The sequence below is a fragment of the Podarcis muralis genome, chromosome 12, assembly GCF_964188315.1.
Source record: "Podarcis muralis chromosome 12, rPodMur119.hap1.1, whole genome shotgun sequence".
Taxonomy (NCBI): domain Eukaryota; kingdom Metazoa; phylum Chordata; class Lepidosauria; order Squamata; family Lacertidae; genus Podarcis; species Podarcis muralis.
The window spans coordinates 52,257,280-52,278,937 of record NC_135666.1 but is presented as its reverse complement, the minus strand read 5'-3'; the positions used below and the strand labels follow the sequence as shown (position 1 = coordinate 52,278,937).

The 21,658-nt window shown below is 40.8% G+C and overlaps 1 protein-coding gene across 40 annotated transcripts in view; it reads left to right on the top strand.

Annotated features, from left to right (window-relative positions):
- CLASP2 (cytoplasmic linker associated protein 2) overlaps nt 1–21,658 on the top strand; it is a 127,801-nt gene that overhangs the window by 40,822 nt on the left and 65,321 nt on the right. For 32 of the 40 annotated variants that reach the window (XM_077916454.1, XM_077916438.1, XM_028750455.2 and 29 more), the window contains 3 exons: nt 12,304–12,450; nt 18,191–18,270; nt 21,439–21,531. In XM_077916454.1, coding sequence (XP_077772580.1) covers nt 12,304–12,450; nt 18,191–18,270; nt 21,439–21,531 — 320 coding nt within the window. Of the gene's footprint in view, nt 1–11,669; nt 11,839–12,303; nt 12,451–18,190; nt 18,271–21,438; nt 21,532–21,658 lie in introns of those variants that run through there. The other 8 variants (XM_077916465.1, XM_077916464.1, XM_077916463.1 and 5 more) reach the window with 5 other exon arrangements.

The following is a 21,658-nucleotide window of genomic DNA, read 5'->3' as shown; positions in this document are numbered from 1 at the left end:
ATCACTCAAGATATCCCTCAAGCAACTAAGGAACAAAAGAAGAAAAGGCACACTAGCCTGGGAACTTCCTCTCGGCCCAGAACATTGGAGGCTACACACCACACCCCTCAACAGTATTTATAGGAACTCAAACACTGAGATCCTGCTCTGTTCCAGTAACAAGAAGCCGAAAGCACCAGCCTGAAGATGACGAGTGAGACCTCGTCGAAACGTCGCCTAGACACCCCAACTTTTACACGGGAAGACACCCGAGGACACCAAAACCTGCATATATATATATATATATATATATATATATATATATATATATATCAGCCAGCAAGGGTAAACAAGATCTGTTTTTCCTTTTTTTTATTAGCCCTTTATCCTGGATTTGACTGGAGAATATACTGAACACACCTATGGAGGTGTGGAATGCTCAGTCTGCATACAAGTGGAGGGAGTGCAGATGATTTGGAACAGTCAGATGCAGATGACTCCTTGTAGGAAGATTGTCACTATCCCCCAAGAATGTGCTATCCCCCACAATGCCTCTTCTCAAATCAAATAGACTCTTAACGCTTATATCCTCTTCCTTCAAAATGCCCTTTTATGTGTTCTACCTGAGGTATGAAAGTTAACGTGACTGAAGAGATCTTATAATAGCTTGCTTGTGGTGTGGGTAATATACCTCTCCATATTTTAACACAAAGTATTTGGTGTGAACACAGCTGTAAAGAACAGCCTAATATTAAAGTTTTTATAGAGGAGTGACTGACTATTGAATTACTTTAGCGCCTAGAATTAAAAGATGGTTGCAGACATGAAAATACCTGCACTTTGAGTCTGGTTTCTCAGATTATCCAAACTGATGCAAAGCTAACACACTTGCTAAGGATGCAGTAGTCTCTGTTCGCTTCCTCCCATTAAAGAAAAGGCTTGCATCACGTAAGTGGCTCTCAGTGCGTGGTCTGCATCAGAACTGCAAGCTTTGGGGTTCATTCTTGCAATAAAGGTTCTCCAGGACTGAGGGTGTATCTTACAATGTACCTTTTAACAGTGGCAAAATAGTTGTAGCTTTTTATTGACATTTCATTGCGTGCACGTGTGCACTTTTTGCAAAGTGCAAGTTCTTGACGCCTGTTTTCGCAAGTAGTAGTCTCAGCTTTGTGTAAGATAGTTTATTATCGCTGTGTAAGCTTCCTTCCTCAGAATCGCTCAGCATAGTATCCCATGAAGTTTATTCAGTAAGATTCAGGAATGTCCTTTAACACTAAATCATAATTGTTTCTTTTTGTCAGGACTGTTAATGATCAGGTCTTGCAGCGGGAAGCTTTTAAAGCACTTTACTGTACATGCAACAGTAACAATGATGGGTGTGAGATAATATAAAGCAAGTGCCTTTACAAAATGGCAGCACTTGCTGTAGGGAAGACGAAATTATTCTAAAGTGAAACACTTAATAGCAATCAGTGGACTGGAAGTGTATAGCTTACCCCATAGCCTTCTAAGCAGCTAATAACAAAGATTACGTTTCATTCTTTGCATGACCTATAAGAATTATGTGCAAAAGGGTTAATCAGTAAATACATTCTACCCATATTTTGTAAGCTGTTTCCAAGAGTACGTAATATAATTCGTCTTTAATATGAATTTTTTGTGCAATACTAATAAGAAAAACATTTCGGTGCAAATTAAGTTGTTTAAATCTCTGGTTCACACATTTTAATGCTGCTTTGTTATCTTTTAGTGTCTGCTTTTTTAAAAAAGCTGTATTTAAATGTACATGGTGCCAATGTGATATAGTAGTTAGAATGTTAGACTAGCACCTGAAACACCAGGGTTCAAATCCCCACTTAGCCATACAACTCACTCTGTGACTTTAGGCCATTCACTGTTTCTCAGCCTAACCTGCCTCCTAGGGGTTATTGTAAGGATAAAAATAGGGGCAGAATGACCCATTATTTGAGCTCCCTGGAGGAAAAGCGGGATATGAACTCAATAATAAAAGAAATACTTCAGTTCCTTTTAAATACGTACTGTTGTAACCATTTTTGCAATGTCTTTAATACGAAGGGAGGTGAATTTAAAGAAGCGTATAGACTGCCAATAAAGCTAGGTGAGCGCCGCAACCCCAGAGTCGGCCACGACTGGACCTAATGGTCAGGGGTCCCTTTACCTTTACCTTTTATAGAAGGAAAGTTCCCCATCATTGTCTTCCCCTACAGTTGCAGTTTTCCTTAGAGGCTTGCAAGGAGGTGTCTATGCACTGTGTGAAAAGGGGGTGTGGTGGGGGCTGTTGAAGAGAGCAAGAGATGAGGAACATCATTTACATATCTCATTATGCACCTCACTATTGTGATCCAGTGATGGGTACAGTTTGGTGTATTGCTGAAATACTATTTTGATGTACTCCACCTAGTTCACATTATTGCCTTAGACACTCCAGGAGAAGATAATGACTTGGAAGTGGGTGCAGACCTTGCCTGACCTTTCCTCCTTTCTCCCTTTCCCCTCCCTACTGCAAAGGAGCGTAACCAGAGTAATTGGGGTTTGCTGCTTCGGGTGTGAGCATTCTCCCATGCTCAGGATAGGTTTGCTCTTAGGCGAAAGATTGGGCTAAGGCAGTGGTCAGCAAACTTTTTCAGCAGGGGGCCAGTCCACTGTCCCTTAGACCTTGTGGGGGGCCGGACTATATTTTGAAAAAAATAGTAATGAATGAATTCCTATGCCCCACAAATAACCCAGAAATGTATTTGAAATAAAAACACACATTCTACTCATGTAAAAACACCAGTCAGGCCCCCACAATAACCTAGAAATGCATTTTAAATAAAAGGGCACATTCTACTCATGTAAAAACACGCTGATTCCCGGACCGTCCAGGGGCCTATTTTAGAAGGCAGTTGGGCCAAATCCGGCCCCCGGGCCTTAGTTTGCCTACCCATGGGCTAAGGGGTGTGCGTGTGCATTCACCTGTCTCCTAAGTGAGAAGTGGAATGTTGGGGAGCTGTATCTGTCGTGAGAGCATGAATTCAGCTCACAAAGGTATATCAAGTGGAATTGCAGGGGGCATTTGGTGACTGGTGTTTTCTTATTGTTCCATAGTTTTCCTTTTTATTGTACTTTTGCAGTATACTTTAATTGCATTTTCCTGTGTTAATAATATTCTGTTACTGCTTTGGGGGCCTGACCAACCAATCACCCATTCACTTGCACACATGCTTCAGCAAGGGTTGCCTTGATACAGGTGTCCCCCTACATGATGGACTTGTGCTTGACACAGTATACACGTAGCACTGGGAAATAATTGAATAATTCAATTCAACTCTGGAAATGGTGGGATAGAGCTGGGGAGTCCAGAGCTCATCAGTGAGAGTAGGGGAAGCCCCAAGGAGACCAGAGGTGCAGTGGGGCTTTGTTTACGCTGCTCAGCCTTCCTGCTGAACAGCTGGTGTTCAGGGTAGTGCAACAGCAGGAGCTGCTGCTTTCCCTCACATCCTCCAGCCTCCTGCTGGCCTCAGAGCTTCAATTCTAGTTGTGGATATGTTTGAATTGAAGAGAGAGTGGCAGAGAGGGCATTTAGAGGGTGTTCCCCCTTACACAGTTTCACTTATGCACATGTATCCCCACATACATTAGGAGTAGCTTGTACCCTCTCTAGCCTCTACCCTCTTGCCCTTCTCACATGCTGCATAACACAGCTTTTCCTACTACTCATTTGCTGTTACTTCAGCAATAGATGAGCAACAATACAGGGTTTGAAGGAAGAAAGTAATGAAGAAGTGATCATCACAGAGACACAGGTCCCATACATTGAGGATGATGTTGAGTCTACTGCATTTGATGTGAGGAAGAGGGAGCCTTCAAGTGATCTAGCATACTGCTCAGAGAGGTGCTTGGGAACTGGACTCTGCAGGGTTCCAGGAGGCATTAATCGTTCAAAACAACACACCTTTCTTTCTTGCTCTAATTAATCCTTTAAGCAGTTTACTATTTGAGTGTATGACCAATGGTGACCAGAAAACTGTGTGTGTTTCGGGGAGAACCTTGTCCTCCAGACTCTCTACACTTGCTATATATTGATGGGTTAGGCCGAGCTGTTGATGGATGTCTGAGTGAGGAACTTTAATCTATATAATTGATAACTTTTATCTAAGGTGATAGTGGCCGGTCAGCAATGCTTTGGGTGGGGAGGTCAAAGTACTACTAACAGCCCTGTATCAAGTCATGATCCTTCATGCCCAGCTAGTACTGCTTTTTGGGAGTGGGTGGCGCTATGGTCTAAACCACTGAGCCTCTTGGGCTTGCTGATCGGAAGGTCGGCAGTTTGAATCCCCAAGATGGAGTGAGCTCCTGTTGCTCTGTTCCAGCTTTTGCCAACCTAGCAGTTCGAAAGCACGCCAGTGCAAGTAGATAAATAGGTACCACTGTGGCAGGAAGGTAAACAGTGTTTCCATGCGCTCTGGCTTCCATCATGGTGTTCCGTTGCACCAGTAGCAGTTTAGTCATGCTGGCCACATGACTCGGAAAATTGTGGACAAACGCCAGCTCCCTTGGCCTGAAGCGAGATGAGTGTCGCACCCCATAGTAGCCTTTGACTGGACTTAATTGTCCAGGGGTCTTTTTCCTTTTTTCCTTACTGCTTTTTGTGCCATATTCATCTCAGCTGAGAAATGCCCAGGAATTGCCTGCAGTTTGATAGCTTATATCTTGCAGTTATTTCAATAATCATTTGTCCTTCCAGAATATTTATTTTGTTTTTATTATGTGGACGTGCCACCCTTCTTCAGTGGAACTCAGTACACTGCCAAGTGGCCTCCCTGACCCATGCAGGCTTAGCTTCAGAAAGGGTGGGGCATCAAGTGTCCCTGGGTTGTGCCTTGTGCCCATAGAATAGGTGTCAGAGTTTCATCTGGTTAACTGCTTGCTGGGTCAATTCGAGTTCTGCCTCATGGACAGCTACTGAATATTGAGATGAAACACTGGGAGTCAATGCCCAAAACGTAAAGTCCCCATAACAGAATTCAAGATCAGGAGCAACTCTCCAGGGCGCATTCCTTCTCAGTCTTCTTCCCCATTGCCCCAACACCTGATTCCCAATAGTTCCATTGCTTATCCATAATGGGTTTTTAAGTTTTCATGTTTGTACTACTTACACAGGTGCTAACATACCTACTGGTGCCATTTCTCGCCCACAACTGCTCTCCTTGGTGCTAGATGAGGCTGTTTGGGAATTTGTCTGCAGAGTGGAGGGAAAGGAGGATCTTTTTCTGCCTCCCCATTTCCAGCCACTCTCTGAAGACTGGAGAAGAAATCCACATAAGAATATTAGCGGGGCAGGCAGGGGAAGCATGGCATTGTTATTTGCAGTCTTTAGATGAGGACTAGATGACATTATTATTATTATTATTATTATTATTATTATTATTATTATTATTTAATGTTGCCCCAGCTGCTCTGGGCAGCTTCCAGCACATATAAAAACATAATAAAACAACAAACATAAAAAACTTATTGATGAAAAATAAGCGTAGGGTTTTAGCTGGAGTTCGTTCATTTTCAGTCTTTCTATTTTTTAGGCACTTAGACATCCCGTTGTGGCGCCCGCAACCTAGGCTTAAGGGACCATTTGGCAAATAGCTTTTATATCTGAGTTTCCAACACTGGTTTGAATTCAGCAATCTTTGGAGGGGCACGTCAGCCAACCTCCGCTTCTCAGAATTCAGTGAATGTGCCTGTAAAAGTGGTTTCAATGTAGGTCCCTAACAAGTTACTGATTAGTGGTGCGAATTGATTGCTTCTTTGGCATTGGATCCAATGAAAGCAGTCTTTCCACTTTACAGTTATTTCTGGCTCCGCCTTGGACAGCCACTGCCTGCTCGTTTACCCTTTTCCATTATATCATTTTCTTTCCCCCAACCCATCATGTCTAGCTGCTTATAGTTGCCTAGCAATGAGAGTGTGGAGAAAGGAAACTAAAGCAGTAACTTATGATCATATTCCTGTCCTATTTATCGATCCACCAAGGAACCTGCCCTGTCTAGTCTAAAATATCTATTGTTAGCCTGGCTGCTCTAGAATCCACCCTGAAAATTTGATCCATGTTGTCCCTTTTTGACATGGCATAAGATTAAAGTATGGCAGCCATACACAAAATCCTAGAAAGCAACAAATGTTTGGGAAAGGTAATGTCTTTCCTGATCTCTGAAATGAATCAATATAACAGGCAAAGCCAATTGTAATTATTACAACATTTTGATTTTATTCAGCCAAATGTTCTCAAGTGCATTATGTCCAGTGCAAAACCAGCTCATGTTTTTGGTATTCCGTCTTTGGTTGCTAATAAGCAGAAGTATTGCATAGCTAGTAATTTCTGCTAATCTGTTGGGTTGAGGGGCAATCACACATCCAGTTACTTTATTTCAGTTTGTTATAGTGAGTTACTTTATTTCAGTTTGTTATAGTGTGTTCTTTTTAATTCCTCATCTGTTTACTTTGCCATGAATTATTGTAGTGATTAATCAGCTATTGTTTATGTCAGTAGTTTGCCAAATTTCTTTTGGCATATGTATTGCTTCAATCAATAAAAGGTTTTACCATCAAGTAAATAATATCTTTTCAGAGAGCCTTGGAATAAAATTCCTAGATAAACGTGTACTGTCTGAAAACACAGCCCTGCTGTTCTTTAAGTTTTATTGTGAATTTGAGTGAAAGGAGGGAAGCAAGTTTATATAAATTGTTGCCTGTGTATTCTGGCCCCATAGCTTGCGTAGAATTCTTTTCCATGAGTACAGGGCACTTAAAATTCAAGGAAGACCCTGTCTTGACACTGCTCATAGGGTGTTGAAAAAAGAAGGATATCTTGATGTGTAGTTTCTTCACCACTACCACAAACTTCTAACTTAGTTTAATAAGGCTTCAGAAACATTAAAGTCCCAATAAGCTCAGTTTACTTAACTGTTGCTCCACACAAAACTTTTACTGTTTTGGAAAAGGCACTTTTAAGTAGCTTGAACATTGACCCACAAGAGCAGCCTAAATAAACCCAGAGTATATTCAGTTAAACCGATTTCCCTAAGCAAGCCAATACATATTTTTAAAGTTATGTCAGAATTTAGCTTCTAGTTATATTTGCAGACTTCTCTTCTGGCTTTTCTTCTGGAGAGGTCCAGGTATGCACTCTAATTTCCACAGCAGTCTAGTTCCTTTCTCTTAGTGTTTCAGCTCTTTAATCTCTCTCTTACTCCAACTCTTCCCTTGTATATTATGTCAACTCCTCCTCCTAACCTCTTTGTCAGTCAGAAGGAAACTATACTCCTTGATTAGATTCCATTTCCCCTATTTTGTTATATTTCCTCCTCATGCTGCCTCTTTTGTCTTCAGATTTCATTCCCCTATAATTACCAAATTGTACTTTCAATCCTTGTATTTTTTGTAATTAAACAGTCTTTTTTAAAGAAAAAAATCAACCATTTTATATGCAAGACAGAACATAGTGAAACAATTTCATCTCTGTATTTTCCATCACCTCTTTCACTGTTCTACCCTCACTCCACCCCTGAAGAATTTGGACACATCTGTTGGATGCAAGGCTTCGTTATCCACAAATTCAATGCTTTGGGCGATGTCTTGAAGATTCCTGGATTGCTGATCTGCACTTATGTATGTTCATTGTTGGAAGCTCTTTAGCATTTTCGTGCATGAAAAAGGACTTGTGGAAGGGGCTGGATTGCAGGACTGACTGGCTACCTTGCCAAGCCAAAATGTCTGAATCCCCGATGCTGATAGGTAACAGATCTGGAACGAAATACAGACCTGGAACGAACTTAATACTGCCACTTGTTTAGGTAGTGCCTTTGGTTCTAAGACTTCACTCTGCGTGTGCCTGTGCCAAACAAGGGCTTTTGCCAGCACACCCAATATTTACATTATTATTATTACATTACTGATAGTCCCTCAGTTCTACAAATTACACCCACCGCCACCTTTTTCACTTGGCACCAATAGCAAGGAGACTTGCGAGCAGATTCCTAAATGTGATGTGGCAGGGAAGCTTGAATAATCCAGATCTCACACACCCTTTTTTTACACTGTTCATCCCTCCCTTTAAGGCTGATTGTGTCATACCTCATGTTACGGCCGCTTCAGGTTACGTGTTTTTGGGTTGCGGACCGTGGGAAACCCGGAAGTACCAGAACGGGTTACTTCCGGGTTTCGCCACATGTGCAGAAGCGCCAAATTGTGCCTGCGCAGACGCGGCGCTTCAGGAAGGGAACTCTGTGGGTTGCAGACGTGCCTCTGTCACGGATCCCGTCTGCAACCTGAGGTTCCACTGTACAGTGGTACCTCTGGATGCGAACATCCGGAGCCCTGTTCGCATCCAGAAGCGAACGCAACCCGTGTCTGTGCGGGTCGCAATTTGCCGCTTCCACGCATTTGCAATTGGAGTTTGCTTCGTTGCATTTCGGCCTCTCTCACCGCCTGCCAGATCCCCAGCACCCTTTGCTCTCCTTTCATACAGCAATAGTAATGGTTTCCCTCCTGTCTGTTGGTGTGGCTTACCGATGTACCTGCTCTGCGTGACTGTAAGCCTATAATAATTGCAAACTCTGGAAATTGTGTTCTGTTGCTTATTTTCTCCGGTTTGCAATGGAAGAAGCAATGTCTCAGTGCTGCAGAGTGTCTCAAGGTTCAGGATCTTGAAAAGGACACTTGTGATGGTGACATTTGTAGACTTCTATGTATGGGTGTGTGTGTGTGTGCTCAGGGACACATGTTTAACAGTACCAGGTTCTATGCTCAGGCAGGAATAACCAGCTCCTTAAATATAAGATAGGGCACACCAGAAGTACATGTGAAAAGGATCTCAGGGTCTTAGTAGAGCACAAGCTTAACATGAGTCAACAGTGTGATTCAGCAGCAAAAAAAGCTAATGCTATTCCAGGCTGCATCAACAGAAGTATAGTGTCCAGATAAAGGGAAGTATTCTGCCTTGGTCAGACCACACCTGGAACACTGTGTGCAGTTCTGGGCACCATAATTTAAGAACAGTGTTGACAAGCTGGAATGTGTGCAGAGGAGGTCAGCCTAGATGATCAAGGGTCTGGAAACCAAACCTTATGAGGAACAGTTGAAGGACCTGGAAGAACTTTCTGATAGTAAGAGCTGTTCGACTGTGGAACAGACTCAGGAGGTTTTTGACTCTCCTTCCATGGAGGTCTTTAAGCAGAGGTTGGATGGCCACCTGTCCTGGAAGCTTCAGTTGATATTCCTGCGTCTATTTATTTATTTTGCATTGTAGGGGGTGGGCTAGATGACCCTACAGGGTCCCTTCCAACTCTACAATTCCGTGATTGGAAGTGGGTTGCTGGAAGAGGGGGACAGCCTCCTGTGAACGCAGCATAGCAATGCAGTGGGCTGTTGCTGTCCCTGCTGTTAGTTCCCATGCAGACTAATAAATTTTGAGGGCTAATTTGCTCATCTTATTTACTCATTTAATTACTTACTCTGTTTATGCCCTGCACCCCCACCATCCAAGAGCTGCCAAGGTAGCTATCATACAACACCACTAAAAAATATAAGAACCATTAATTTCAACAGCAGCACGTGCAAAAGAAACTCCATAAAATAAAACTTCAACATGAGCTTGAAAAACCTGGATACAGTGGTGCCTCGCAAGACGAAATTAATCCGTTCCGCGAGTCTCTTCGTCTTGCGTTTTTTCGTCTTGCGAAGCACGGCTATTAGCGGCTTAGCGGCTATTAACGGTTTAGCGGCTTTAAGAAAAAGGAAACAAACTCGCAAGAACTCGCAAGACATTTCGTCTTGCGAAGCAAGCCCATAGGGAAATTCGTCTTGCGGAACGACTCAAAAAACGGAAAACCCTTTCGTCTAGCGAGTTTTTCGTCTTGCGAGGCATTCGTCTTGCAGGGCACCACTGTATTTATTTTTTAAAAAACACATGTGCCTAAATAACATTAGTGTAGATGTCAGGCCGCTCTTCCTGAGGAGGGCATTCATCTCTGAAGTTGGGACTCCTGAAGCAGAGCCTAGATTATGGTCTTGGTGTTTGGGCAGCCTGTTACAGGAGAAGGAAGTCCAATTAATAACCTGGTCCTTTGCAGGAAACCCAGACTACATTTCAGATGGCTACAGAGCTGTGTTCGTGTTAAGCACCGGAGCATGTGTTGCTGGTTATTGTATAATATCCTGCAAGAAAAAATCATATATTATTTTTGGTAACAAATTTTAAACTTTCCCAAGAAAAAAACCATCCGTTCATGAAACTTAAACTATAGAAGAGAGAATTTAAATCCAGATCAGAAGTTTTCTGGTGATGGTTAAGATTCATAGATGGTTAAGATTAACTGGCTAGGTAGCTGCCTGTTGTGTTTCGAGGAAATCTTAATATCTCACGCAAGCTTGTGTAAAAGCTACTGTCTTCTGCTGTGTACTTTTGTAACTGTGTGTTGAGAAGATACCCAGCTCTAAGGAAATGAGATTGTTTACGGTTCAGTATTATCCTTAGTGCATTATTTCTCGTGCTGCACTTGTAGAGGTTTCACCATGCTTAAAACAGTCAGCAGTGTGTCTGAATTCTCATGCTGTAAGGGTTAAAGGCGTCTCTTGTAGTGAGAACTGAAATGTTGTCTTCCAGTTCATGTGCAAAGGCAGAGTACGGTTTCCATGGAAACTCGTGGAATAATGTGTTTCATGTCTTCCTCTTGCATTCTGATAGTAACATATCCCTGCATGCAAAATCTTCAGAGTTGGATACCACTGTAATGGAAGGAAATGCATTTTATTTTTTTTAATGTGCAGCATTTTGTAAACCTTAAATTAAGAAACATAGCTAGAGCAAGCAAAGCAGGTCAGTGGTCCTGTATAAATTGCTCATGGGGCTAAGCCAGTATTTCTAAACCCACGTTTTCACCTGTGATATTTAATATATGTTTTCCCAATCTAGGTGATCACAGTTTGGGCAGAAATAGATTTTAAATGTCATGGAAATGCAGCCTTCCACAAATAGGTTGTCTTATTTTTCCAAAATAGAAGCACACTGGGGATAAACAAATAATTTCAGAAATTAGAGGGACCTGTGACAGGATGATGATGATAATAATAATAATAATAATAATAATAATAATAATAATAATAATAATAAAGGTTCCGGGAAAGGAAGTCTGTGACATGGGTGTGCATCTCCCTTACGCAGCTGTGTGTCAGCCTCGCCCATCTTGTTTGTGAGGGAAACTACAGGTTGGGTTTCCCTTACGTTTTCAGGGTCCTAGAGAAATGCAGCTTTCTTTTACCTGGCTGTAAAATTGTCTCATTTGATTTGTGCAATGCTGGGTTTTCAGTCTGAGATGCTAAATGGAATATGCTATCATGAAAGCAAAAATTGAGGAGACGGGAGGGAAACTTTACTAGGCAAAAGGCAACACCCTTGAAATTTGCAGGGTGGGGTTAAGCCTAAGGTCTCAGAGAGTATTATGCCTCTAAAATTTCTTTTAATAGCTTATAGAACGGTGGCTGCAAATGTTTGCGCATGGGAATGAATTTATATGTGTGAAGAATTTTCACCTTTTCATCTGGCAGTGGCTACCAGGAGATGATGTCACCTTGCAGCCGATTGGTTGTTTCAGTACCTAGTGCAGGGAAGGGAGAGAAGGATGCCGGCACAAATCTCCGTGGTGGATCTATGGTGTTTTCTGACAGTTTTTCACAGAATATTTTGATTAGCACTGAGATTTTCCATCCATGTGGCCATGTGAGCAAGTGAGAGTATCTTAGTGCAAGGGGCATTGAGAGCTGTCAGAGGAATGAGGCGGCTGATCTGCAAACGGATCTGTGATTGTAAGTGCTGAAATCAGGGTGGAAGAAATGAAGCAGGGAGTGTTAGTAGACACACTGTGGGAGGAGGATGTGTAGTAGAGACGGCAAGCATGAGTAGTAGAAAAGCAGAGGTTTTGTTCTCTGTTAAAATGCTGGGAATGAATTTAATTGCGAGAGTTCGGTTTTAGCAATAAATTAGAAATGGACAATACTTGCCTTGTAAAATATGTTTTCTTGTTGAAATACTAGAATTTTTAAAATGTTTCCCCTCCACCATCATTTGCAAAGCCATTATATGAAATGAAATGACTTTTCCCCCTTTTCCTTTTTATTACTTGTCTACAGGTTTGAAGACAAAGGGCGTAATAATTAGTATTGATTTTATTTGATTTTTGGCAACTTCTGAGTGAATGCTGCTTAAAAGGCACTTCTTTCTTTTTTAAAAGGATTATAACACAAGATTTTGTTTTCAAACCTCCTTTCCAGATAAAAGCTTTGATGATGAAGAGTCAGTGGATGGAAATAGGCCATCTTCAGCTGCCTCAGCCTTCAAGGTTCCTGCAGCCAAAAAACCTGCAACTCCCTCAAATACTTCAAGAAAGCCAGGTTCTGCTGGTGGGCCTAAGGTTGGAGGTAAAACCAAACTATTGACCCTTGAGTGTTCTTCCCCATTGCCCATTTTCTGTCTTTCTTCTCTTTGCTGACCCTGTCTCAGCCATAATTCATATTGAGGAACTTCGAAGGGTAATGTTTAATTCATAACTGCAGTATTTTTTGCAGACCTAGAAAGTGTGAAGAACCTTGGCAAAGTGTGTGCATACATGAATTAGTGCATGTGTGTGGATGTAGATGATATTCCAGTTAATATCCAGAGAACCATAACTGAACCGGAACGTGAAGTTTTTAAATGCTTGTTTTGTATTGTATCATTAGCTGTTCACACTCTTGTGAATAGTTGAATTTACATTTTATATTTACTTACATTGCCTAGTGATGAATCTAATGCTTTAATGCATTACTTGATACTGAAACATCCCTGCTGTTATATAAAAACTTGGAAACAGGTAAAATAATATCTTAAGTGGACTCAAGCCATTTGTTTGGGGGGGGGGGGAATGTAGAGCACACCACAGTGCTGTGATATTAATTCCTGTGTAAGTGTGGCAGATTTGGTTCATAGACAAATCTGTTTTACATATTTACATGCATGTCCCTAGGAATTTTAAGTTGGAAGACATTTATTTTCTTTTGAAATGGCTGGAAACAGGACTTTCTAAAGCAAATAACATTTCTCTTACTGTGATCATTTAAGTATAATCAAAATTACAATGGCAAAATTTAATACAGGCTACTGATGCACTGAATTTATATTTAAGATGCAGTTGTCTGTCTGAAAGGTTTAGTTAATGTTACATTTTCCATTTTGACTTTTATTGTGTGGTTTTAAATCGTTGCAGAAGTTGCATTATGAAAGCTGGAAGGATTGTTACTCATGTTTTCTGTGTGAACCGGGTAGCTCCTTAAGATCAGCTGGGGCTTTGGTTCTTAAACTTATCTGGACCACACTTTCACAATAAGAATTTGCTCATGCCACGCCGAGTTTTTTATTGATAAGAAATTTATTGGAAAACACAACTAGGCTTGTACTCCGTATCACTTGATGCTCTTGCTCTAATTTTGGAAAGATATCTATCCCTATTCTGCAAATAAATAAATAAAAAATTGATACTATGCTATACTACATTACCCTAAACTGAAATGTTTAACAGTTTCTTTGATTGTCCTTGATTCTTCTCACCACGTTTGCCATCCTCTCCTGCCACACCAGTGTGGCACACCACACCCTTGGGGAACCGCTGATGTAGGACATGAATGCTGCAACCCTGGGCAGGCAATTAAACATAGCAGTTGTAAAAAAAAAGGTTACATTGCCCTGTATAATTCTGTATAGCACAACAGGTGTGCACTGGATGCTGGGTGAAATGCAAACCCAAGATTTTCCTTTGTAAACAAAGGATCTGAGTTTACTTTTTGATAAATTCTTAGCATTTTACTCTAGGTTTTGTTTGAATTATTCTTTATTATACTTTATAGATACTAGATGTTTCAGCAAAAACCAAACCCATACAACCTTCATTCAATACTTCCCTGGTTTTTGTATGTGTGATGTAAAAACAATTCACCTCTATTTTGTGTAGTAGAGTAAACTCATTTTTCTGATAATGCATAACCCTGGCAATGAAAACAATAACGTTAAAACATGCACGTCTAACTTGGGTTGGCACAGTTGTTAAGCCAAAAATAGGTAAGCCAAAATGCACTGGTACATGAGCAGTCTTTCTGTGGTGTGAGTAACATAGTTCTTGGGCTTCTTTCTGGTGTTAGCTCAAAGTGGTAATAATCAAAATTGGATGTGAATGTTCATTAGTTTGTTGAAACATTTTGCCATTGGTGGAAAGCTGTCTTGCCTGCAACCCCTTTCCACCAACGTGGAAACAAGTATCTCAGTTTCCCTGCTCCTCAATGAAGATTGGGACTATATACATTCAACACCTCAGTTGTTGAATGCAATCCGTTCTGGAAGCCCGTTCGGCTTCTGAAACGTTCAACAGCCAAGGTGCAGCTTCCAGTTGGCTGCAAGAGCTTCTTGCACTCAAACGGAAGCCGTGTCGGACATTGGACTTCTGAAAAATGTTCGAAAACCGAGAGATCCCCGGAAAGTTTTAATAAAAGGCATGACAAAAATTGTGTCTAAAAACTAATTTTTAATCTGTATATGCTCAGGTGTATACTGTACAGTGGTGCCCCGCAAGACGATTGCCTCGCAAGACGAAAAACTCGCAAGACGAAAGGGTTTTCCGTTTTTTGAGTCATTCCGCAAGACGAATTTCCCTATGGGCTTGCTTCGCAAGACGAAACGTCTTGCGAGTTCTTGCGAGTTTGTTTCCTTTTTCTTAAAGCCGCTAAGCCGTTAATAGCCGCTAAGCCGCTAATAGCCGTGCTTCGCAAGACGAAAAAACCGCAAGACGAAGAGACTCGCGGAATGGATTAATTTCGTCTTGCGAGGCACCACTGTATTTTTCCATGTATAAAACGCCCCCTACTTTTGGGGACCCCAAATTGAGAAAATGGGGAGAGACGGACCAGAGTTACTAAGCTTTTTTTTTGGAGAGGAATGCCCCCAAGATCACTCACCTGATGCTGCCAATCACACACGTCGCAGAAGAAAACAAGCGTCTGCTCGCTCCCGACCAGCAGCCGCCATTCACACACACAATTGCCACAGTGGCAACCAATCCGCAGCAGCCCTTGATACAGCCACTAATCACCCACCCAATCGCTGCTGACAAGCTCATGTTCGCAGCTGCAACCAATCCCCCGTCCCACATATGCACTATCTGTGTATAAGACGCCCCCAATTTTTAACCTTATTTTAGAGTAAAAACAACTTTGTCTTATACACGGAAAAGTATGGTAATCCTCTTCTCTCAAAAGTTGGTGAATCCAGAGAGCTCAAATACAACAAAAACATGTATTCAAAATACAGTGGTGCCTCGCAAGACGAAATTAATCCGTTCTGCGAGTCTCTTCGTCTTGCGGTTTTTTCGTCTTGCGAAGCACGGCTATTAGCGGCTTAGCAGCTATTAACGGCTTAGCGGCTATTAACTGCTTAGCGGCTTTAAGAAAAAGGAAACAAACTCGCAAGAACTCGCAAGACGTTTCATCTTGCGAAGCAAGCCCATAGGGAAATTCGTCTTGCGGAACGACTCAAAAAACGGAAAACCCTTTCGTCTAGCGAGTTTTTCGTCTTGCGAGGCATTCGTCTTGCGGGGCACCACTGTAGTTATGGCATATGTTCTCATTGGTGACACACACATTTTACATGCTCTGTTGAGATGGAGCTTATTGAGCATGACTCCGTTGGCAGCTACTCTAGTTAGATGACACCACCCATGGCTTCATTTCTCCTGTCACATTAAACCATAGCAGATGTTCCTGCGGTATTCCTCACCCGCTGCTGCACTACATACTTGTGTCTTCCAAACCTAGGTTGACTTGTTCCTAACAAATGACCATGACAAACTTGCTATGACTTGTGGCTTATTTGGAGGAAATAAAACTTCAACCTGGGTTTGGAGGACATGGCAAGTCAGGCTCTGACTAATTTTGCAGCAGGATCAGAGTGCTATGAGAGTATTTTATAATTTTATAATGAATGATTTTAGAGTGTTGTGTTGTACTGTTGTACTGTTTTATTGTTGTTAGCCGCCCTGAGCCCGGCTTCGGCTGGGGAGGGCGGGATACAAATAAAATTTATTATTATTATTATTATTATTATTATTATTATTATTATTAGAGCTGCTGGTTCACACTGACACGGGCTATTTTTTTAGTTTGACGTATGAGCCATCTCACCTATGTAAACTCAGGTGGTAGCCATTTCTAATCTGATGCAGTTAAAATATAAATGTGGGCATAGGAATTTACAATTGATTTGGCTTAGCATGTTGTATGAGCCAGATCACATATATCTTACGTTCTTCTGATTTAAACATTTGCTAGAAGTCACCCTCTAGCAAAGGTGTATGCACTCAAGTGTGAAAAGAACATTGCTGTTTTTATTTACATGCAAAGTTATATTTCACCTAGTAGGTCACAAACATGTTGTCTAATAAGTTTAATGAGTTGCCTAAAGATATGTCAAGTGGCATTTTAATATACAGAATTAGTTAAAGCATTTGCTTTCCTAAGCTTGAAACTAACACATTTTAGTTGTCTACTCTTTTATATTACAGGCTTTGCATTTTAAGGCCTATGTTGTCGTATTAATTTACGATACTTTTAGCCCAGTGCAAGTGTCAGTTTTCATTCCTTTTAATAACAACAATAATAATATGGATTCCTCCAAATGTTGCTTATTTATTTCTGCAGACTGCTGCAGTATCCGTTTGCTTTCAGACTTTCTTCCTTCAAGGAACTGCCTAAATTAACTTGTTCTCCAAGAACTTCTTGAACATTTCACATGGAACCCTGTACACTTTTGAGGGATACACACTTGATTCATGAAGATCATTTAGCTAATGTCAGGCCTTTCCATTGTCTCACGTGAGCTTTGTGTCACATGAACACACTGGTCATGTGTAATGTCACAGAGTGCGCTCTTGTGATTCCACACTACAATACTAGTAGTAGTGGACAAACTGTGATTTGGGTAGGTCTGGCCACTATTACACATTACCTTATTGGGGAGTTGCTAATAAAGTTCTCGAGAACCACTGGAACACAGTTTAAAAACACTTCCATAAATATTAAGCCATGGTTAGAAGTTGGTTTATATTCTGAATTGTCATGGAGCTGTTAACCATAGTTTCCCAATTCAGATGAAATGGAGAATTTTGTTAATGGAAGACTTCCTGGTTCCATGCTCACACATGAGAACCAAAGAACGAATGTGGAGCCCAAAGGCTTGTCCATAGCAGCTTGTTGAGCCAATATATGTTCATGCAAACACAGCACTGTTTCATTGTTCATTGGTGATAAGCCTCTTTGAGCCACTTGTTGCAATTGGTAAAGCCAGCTGTGTGAAATGCTTCTAAATGCTGAAAATGGAAAACATATTTGGGGCAAACTCAGTCTTGTAAATTCTCAGTCTCTGACATAAATCTTTTTTTCATCCATGCAACTAAATTTCTAGTTTTGACCTTTCTTAACTTCCCTGCTTATATAGAGTGCATCTTTCTTGGGCTGGAGGCATTCTTCCTCCTTGTTTAGTTTCATCCTAATCACTGCCGCCTAATTCACTTCATTGGTATTAATTGATAAACCACATTAAGAAGCACAATAATCCTTTGGCTCTTTATATTCTCACCCTACTTTTCTTTATCTTTGTCTTCCAGTCTGTCTTGCCAATGATTCCAGCTTTTATCCCTTGTGGGTTATGGTTGGAGATACTAGACTTCGTGCTTTTTTTCTTTCTTTTGACCTTTGAGCATGGGAGAGCCACAGTTGTTGTCATCATTTTTGCCCACCGCTGAGAAGCAGAATAAATTATGCAAACTTTGCAAATCTACATAATTATATGGGTGACAGAATTCAGGTTTTCTTGGTACAGAATTTGTTGCCCTGGCAGGGAAGGCTGGCATTCTTGTAAATATTCAGCAGTACCCTGTGGTAGTTCAAGCATTTTTAATTGTATCTTACGTAATAAAACCAGTAATTTAATCAGTCTTATGGTTTCTTAACAGTAGCTTAAAATCCCAGGTAAAATACATGTTTTTGTTTTTATTAGACCAAAGCTTTATTGAATACAACAAGCAGACATACAAGCAAACATTTATACAAATACATATAATTGCAGTCTTATCACTTACAGGCACCACCAAGGAAGGAGGAGCTGGTGCTGTTGATGAAGATGATTTTATAAAGGCATTTACAGATGTTCCTACTGTACAGGTAAGGTGAAGTCTGTTTGGTTCATGATAAGATTTCAATTTGGGAGCACTTCAATTTTTTTGCAAATTTGTTTTTCGCTTCACTCCTCTTTTAATAACTGAATGTTTACTGAGTTCCATGGGCTGCCTTGAACTCGAGGAAAGGTGTGCTAAAAAGGTTTGAATGAATGAATTTTCTTTTGGGGAGGTCTGGTAGCTGAGTTAAATTCTCACACTCAGGTGTTAAATTATAAATATATTTGGGAATAATCTTCCATATCAGATTGAGTAGGATGAGAGTGAAGGGTGCAGTTTAGCTTACTTGCATGAACTTGTGTGGCTTGAGAGAGTTTTACTGGTCAGGAATCTGTAGGATAAGACTCTGACCACATCTGCTTGTGGCATACGACAGCTATGGTAAAGTGGATTAATCCTAAGTGGCTTAAATACATATTGTGGAGGAGTCTGTCTTGAGCTGGGCATTGGACGAGGTAGTGATCAAGGCCTTTGCAGCTTATTTCCCTGTAAATAAAGAATTAGCTGAAATTTCACTTATTCTATTATAAAATTACATGGTTGTAGTGTTGAACCATCAAGGTACATTCCTAAGTGCCAGACTAAGCAAAATGTGTTAGTATATTTTGAGAGCAAATTTCAAAAGCAATTATGCTTTTTAAATGGAGGCAAACAGGTGACTTGCACACACATATACTTGGGGGAGGGGAAACAGCCCAACAAAGTAATCTTTAAATTCTGTTTCAGTCATAGGTGTCCTGGCAGCATTGAGACAAGGCATCTTATGTGATAAAGCAGTAGCTTTCATTGTTTCTCTGCTCAACATCCTTCTGAGAGAGTGCATGTGTGACACTCACAAATCTAAATTCCTACAGTCAAAACATTATGCATAGTGTGTTTTCATCAGTCTATAATAATTCTATGTATACTTCTTCTTTGGACAATAGAATAGATATAACACAGCATGTAGGAATTGTTAGATAGGGGTGGGGCAGAGGCAATGTGAGGAGCCAACAGCTAAGCAGAGACCATGCTGGAGACAGCATATGCTTCAGCCACGTTTTAGGATTCTCTCTGCAACAGGAGGCCATCTGATGAAATTACACTGCATAGTTTTGGAATCTTGATGTTTCTTATCTATAACAAACATACAGTCATTTTAGCCAAGGTCTGTTATTTCTGATAAATTGTTTGGCTCATTGTGGCCTCAAAGTTTCACCAACAACAATCCAGTATACCCGGGCCTGTTTCTTTAACTACATCAAAATTGATTTTCACTAGCTCTAAACTGTTTGTGTAAATGGTGTGAAATTAAAGCTTAAACTGTATTGATGGTCATTGCAGCGGGACTTCTATAAACTTTTCTCGTATGGATATGTAAGTCCTTCCTGTTCAATTAGAACACAGTAAAGCAAACCATTTTAGCAAGCACTTACTGTTATTATAGTACTATTATAGTAAGGTTGACATTTCAAAAATATGCATTGAGAAGAAATACAGGCAAACTCCCCACTTACACGGAGGTTACGTTCCGGGCTGCTGCGCACCTAAGTGAAATTGCGTAAAGTGGAGATCACCCTTTAAACACCCTCTGCGCTGCTCTCCCTTCAGTTCATACCCAAAATACTGTATCCCAAAATACCCACAACTAGAATGGAAGCTCTGGGGTCAGCAGGAGGCTACAGGACATGCAGGAAAGCGGCGGTGGCTGCTTCGCTACAGCGCACGTTAGCTGTTAGGCGGGGAGGGTGAGCAGTGTAAGCAAAGCCCTTCTGTGCCTCTGGTCTCTTTGGAGCTTCCTCCATCCTCACTGACCTCACCTTTGGGCTCCAAGGAGGGTCTCCGCAATTTCAACTTTCTGCACCATCCCCGGAACGTAACCCCTGCATAACTTGTGAGTGATCTGTATTAGAGGAATGTTGCTGAGAAACAGCTCAAGGGCAGCATCAAGGGCAGGGTCTCGGGGACAGATTTTGTCTTTTTTGTTACATTTTCTCCATAAAAACAATTAGGTGGGGAAATTGTGGACTACCCCGACTCTGTGGAATATAGACTATTGTTTTGACAAAGTCAGGAGTATCCCAATCAAACGTAGGACATATAATAACTTGAATTTTTTTCCAGAAATTTAGACAGAAAATAATAGACGGAATTTAAGTTAGAGCCACCCTTATCAGTAGAGGCCGGGAATTCTTTTACCTGAAAAACCCCAGGATAAAAATTCTTATGCAGTGTTCAGTGAACTTTCCAAACATTGTGCTTTTTATAGTTGCTGTCAATTAATTCAGTGTTTTAATGGTTTTTAATTCCTGTGTGAGTAGGACAAGCTCTTGTTGTATTCTGTTGCCCTCTGTTGGCTGCCTGCAATATAAGCAACATTATTTTATAGCATTAATTATTTAAAGATATATACAAGCCAGCATATATTTTTTCCTTTCTCTTCTTCTTCTTGCCATTTATCACCCTGGTATACATTTTCTTAATTATTTACTTGGGCTTTTGTTAATAAAGGCTGAATTAGTACATCTGCATCCATATAGGCGCCAGTGAGTTTGCCCCCGAAAGAGGAACAGGATGCTGAAATACAGACTTAACATAACCATTTGCATTGGTTCCATTTCCTAGATCTGAATTCAAGATGCTGAGTTTCATCCATGAAATTTTAGCCCTACATATGTAGGTCTGCTTGCACCCATGTATCTGTCTTATAGTGTTTTCTAAGCTTAATATAGGTGCACTCCTTTGTTATCAAACAGAACATTTTCATTAACTTCCTCTCACTTCTGCGGTTGGATTTTATATTGTTTAATATTTGGGCGTGTAGGGACTTAACAGAATGGTTAGGGTACTTTTCTAGTAGATAACTAAAATTTTGGGTCCAAAACATGCTGATGATTTATTTTTTAAAAGAAATTTGAGCACTTTAATGTTTCTCACCAGTAATACTATGTCTGCTTTGTACTTCCAAACAGCAAATGAAACCACATCTGACAGGATTGCAGTGGAAAGGGACTTTGCCCATCAGAAACATAAACAATAACCAGTTATGGGCTAATTCTTATCCCTCTGAACGCTCCCATAGAATAGAGGGTTGCCACCATTCTAGAATTCTGCTTGGCTTGATTACTTGAGTTCTGCAAAACCCAGTCTTAGTCTCATCATCTTTTCTTTTCAGATTTATTCTAGTCGTGAACTCGAAGAAACGTTAAATAAAATCAGAGAAATCTTGTCAGATGATAAACATGATTGGGATCAACGAGCCAGTGCGGTATATCTTTTTAATATTACATTGTACATATTTATTTGACTCAAACAGTAGCTTATTGTCAAATTTATCTGTTTGGAATCAGAAATGAACCAATTCTTTTCCCCCTTTATCCCACTCCCCACCCCCA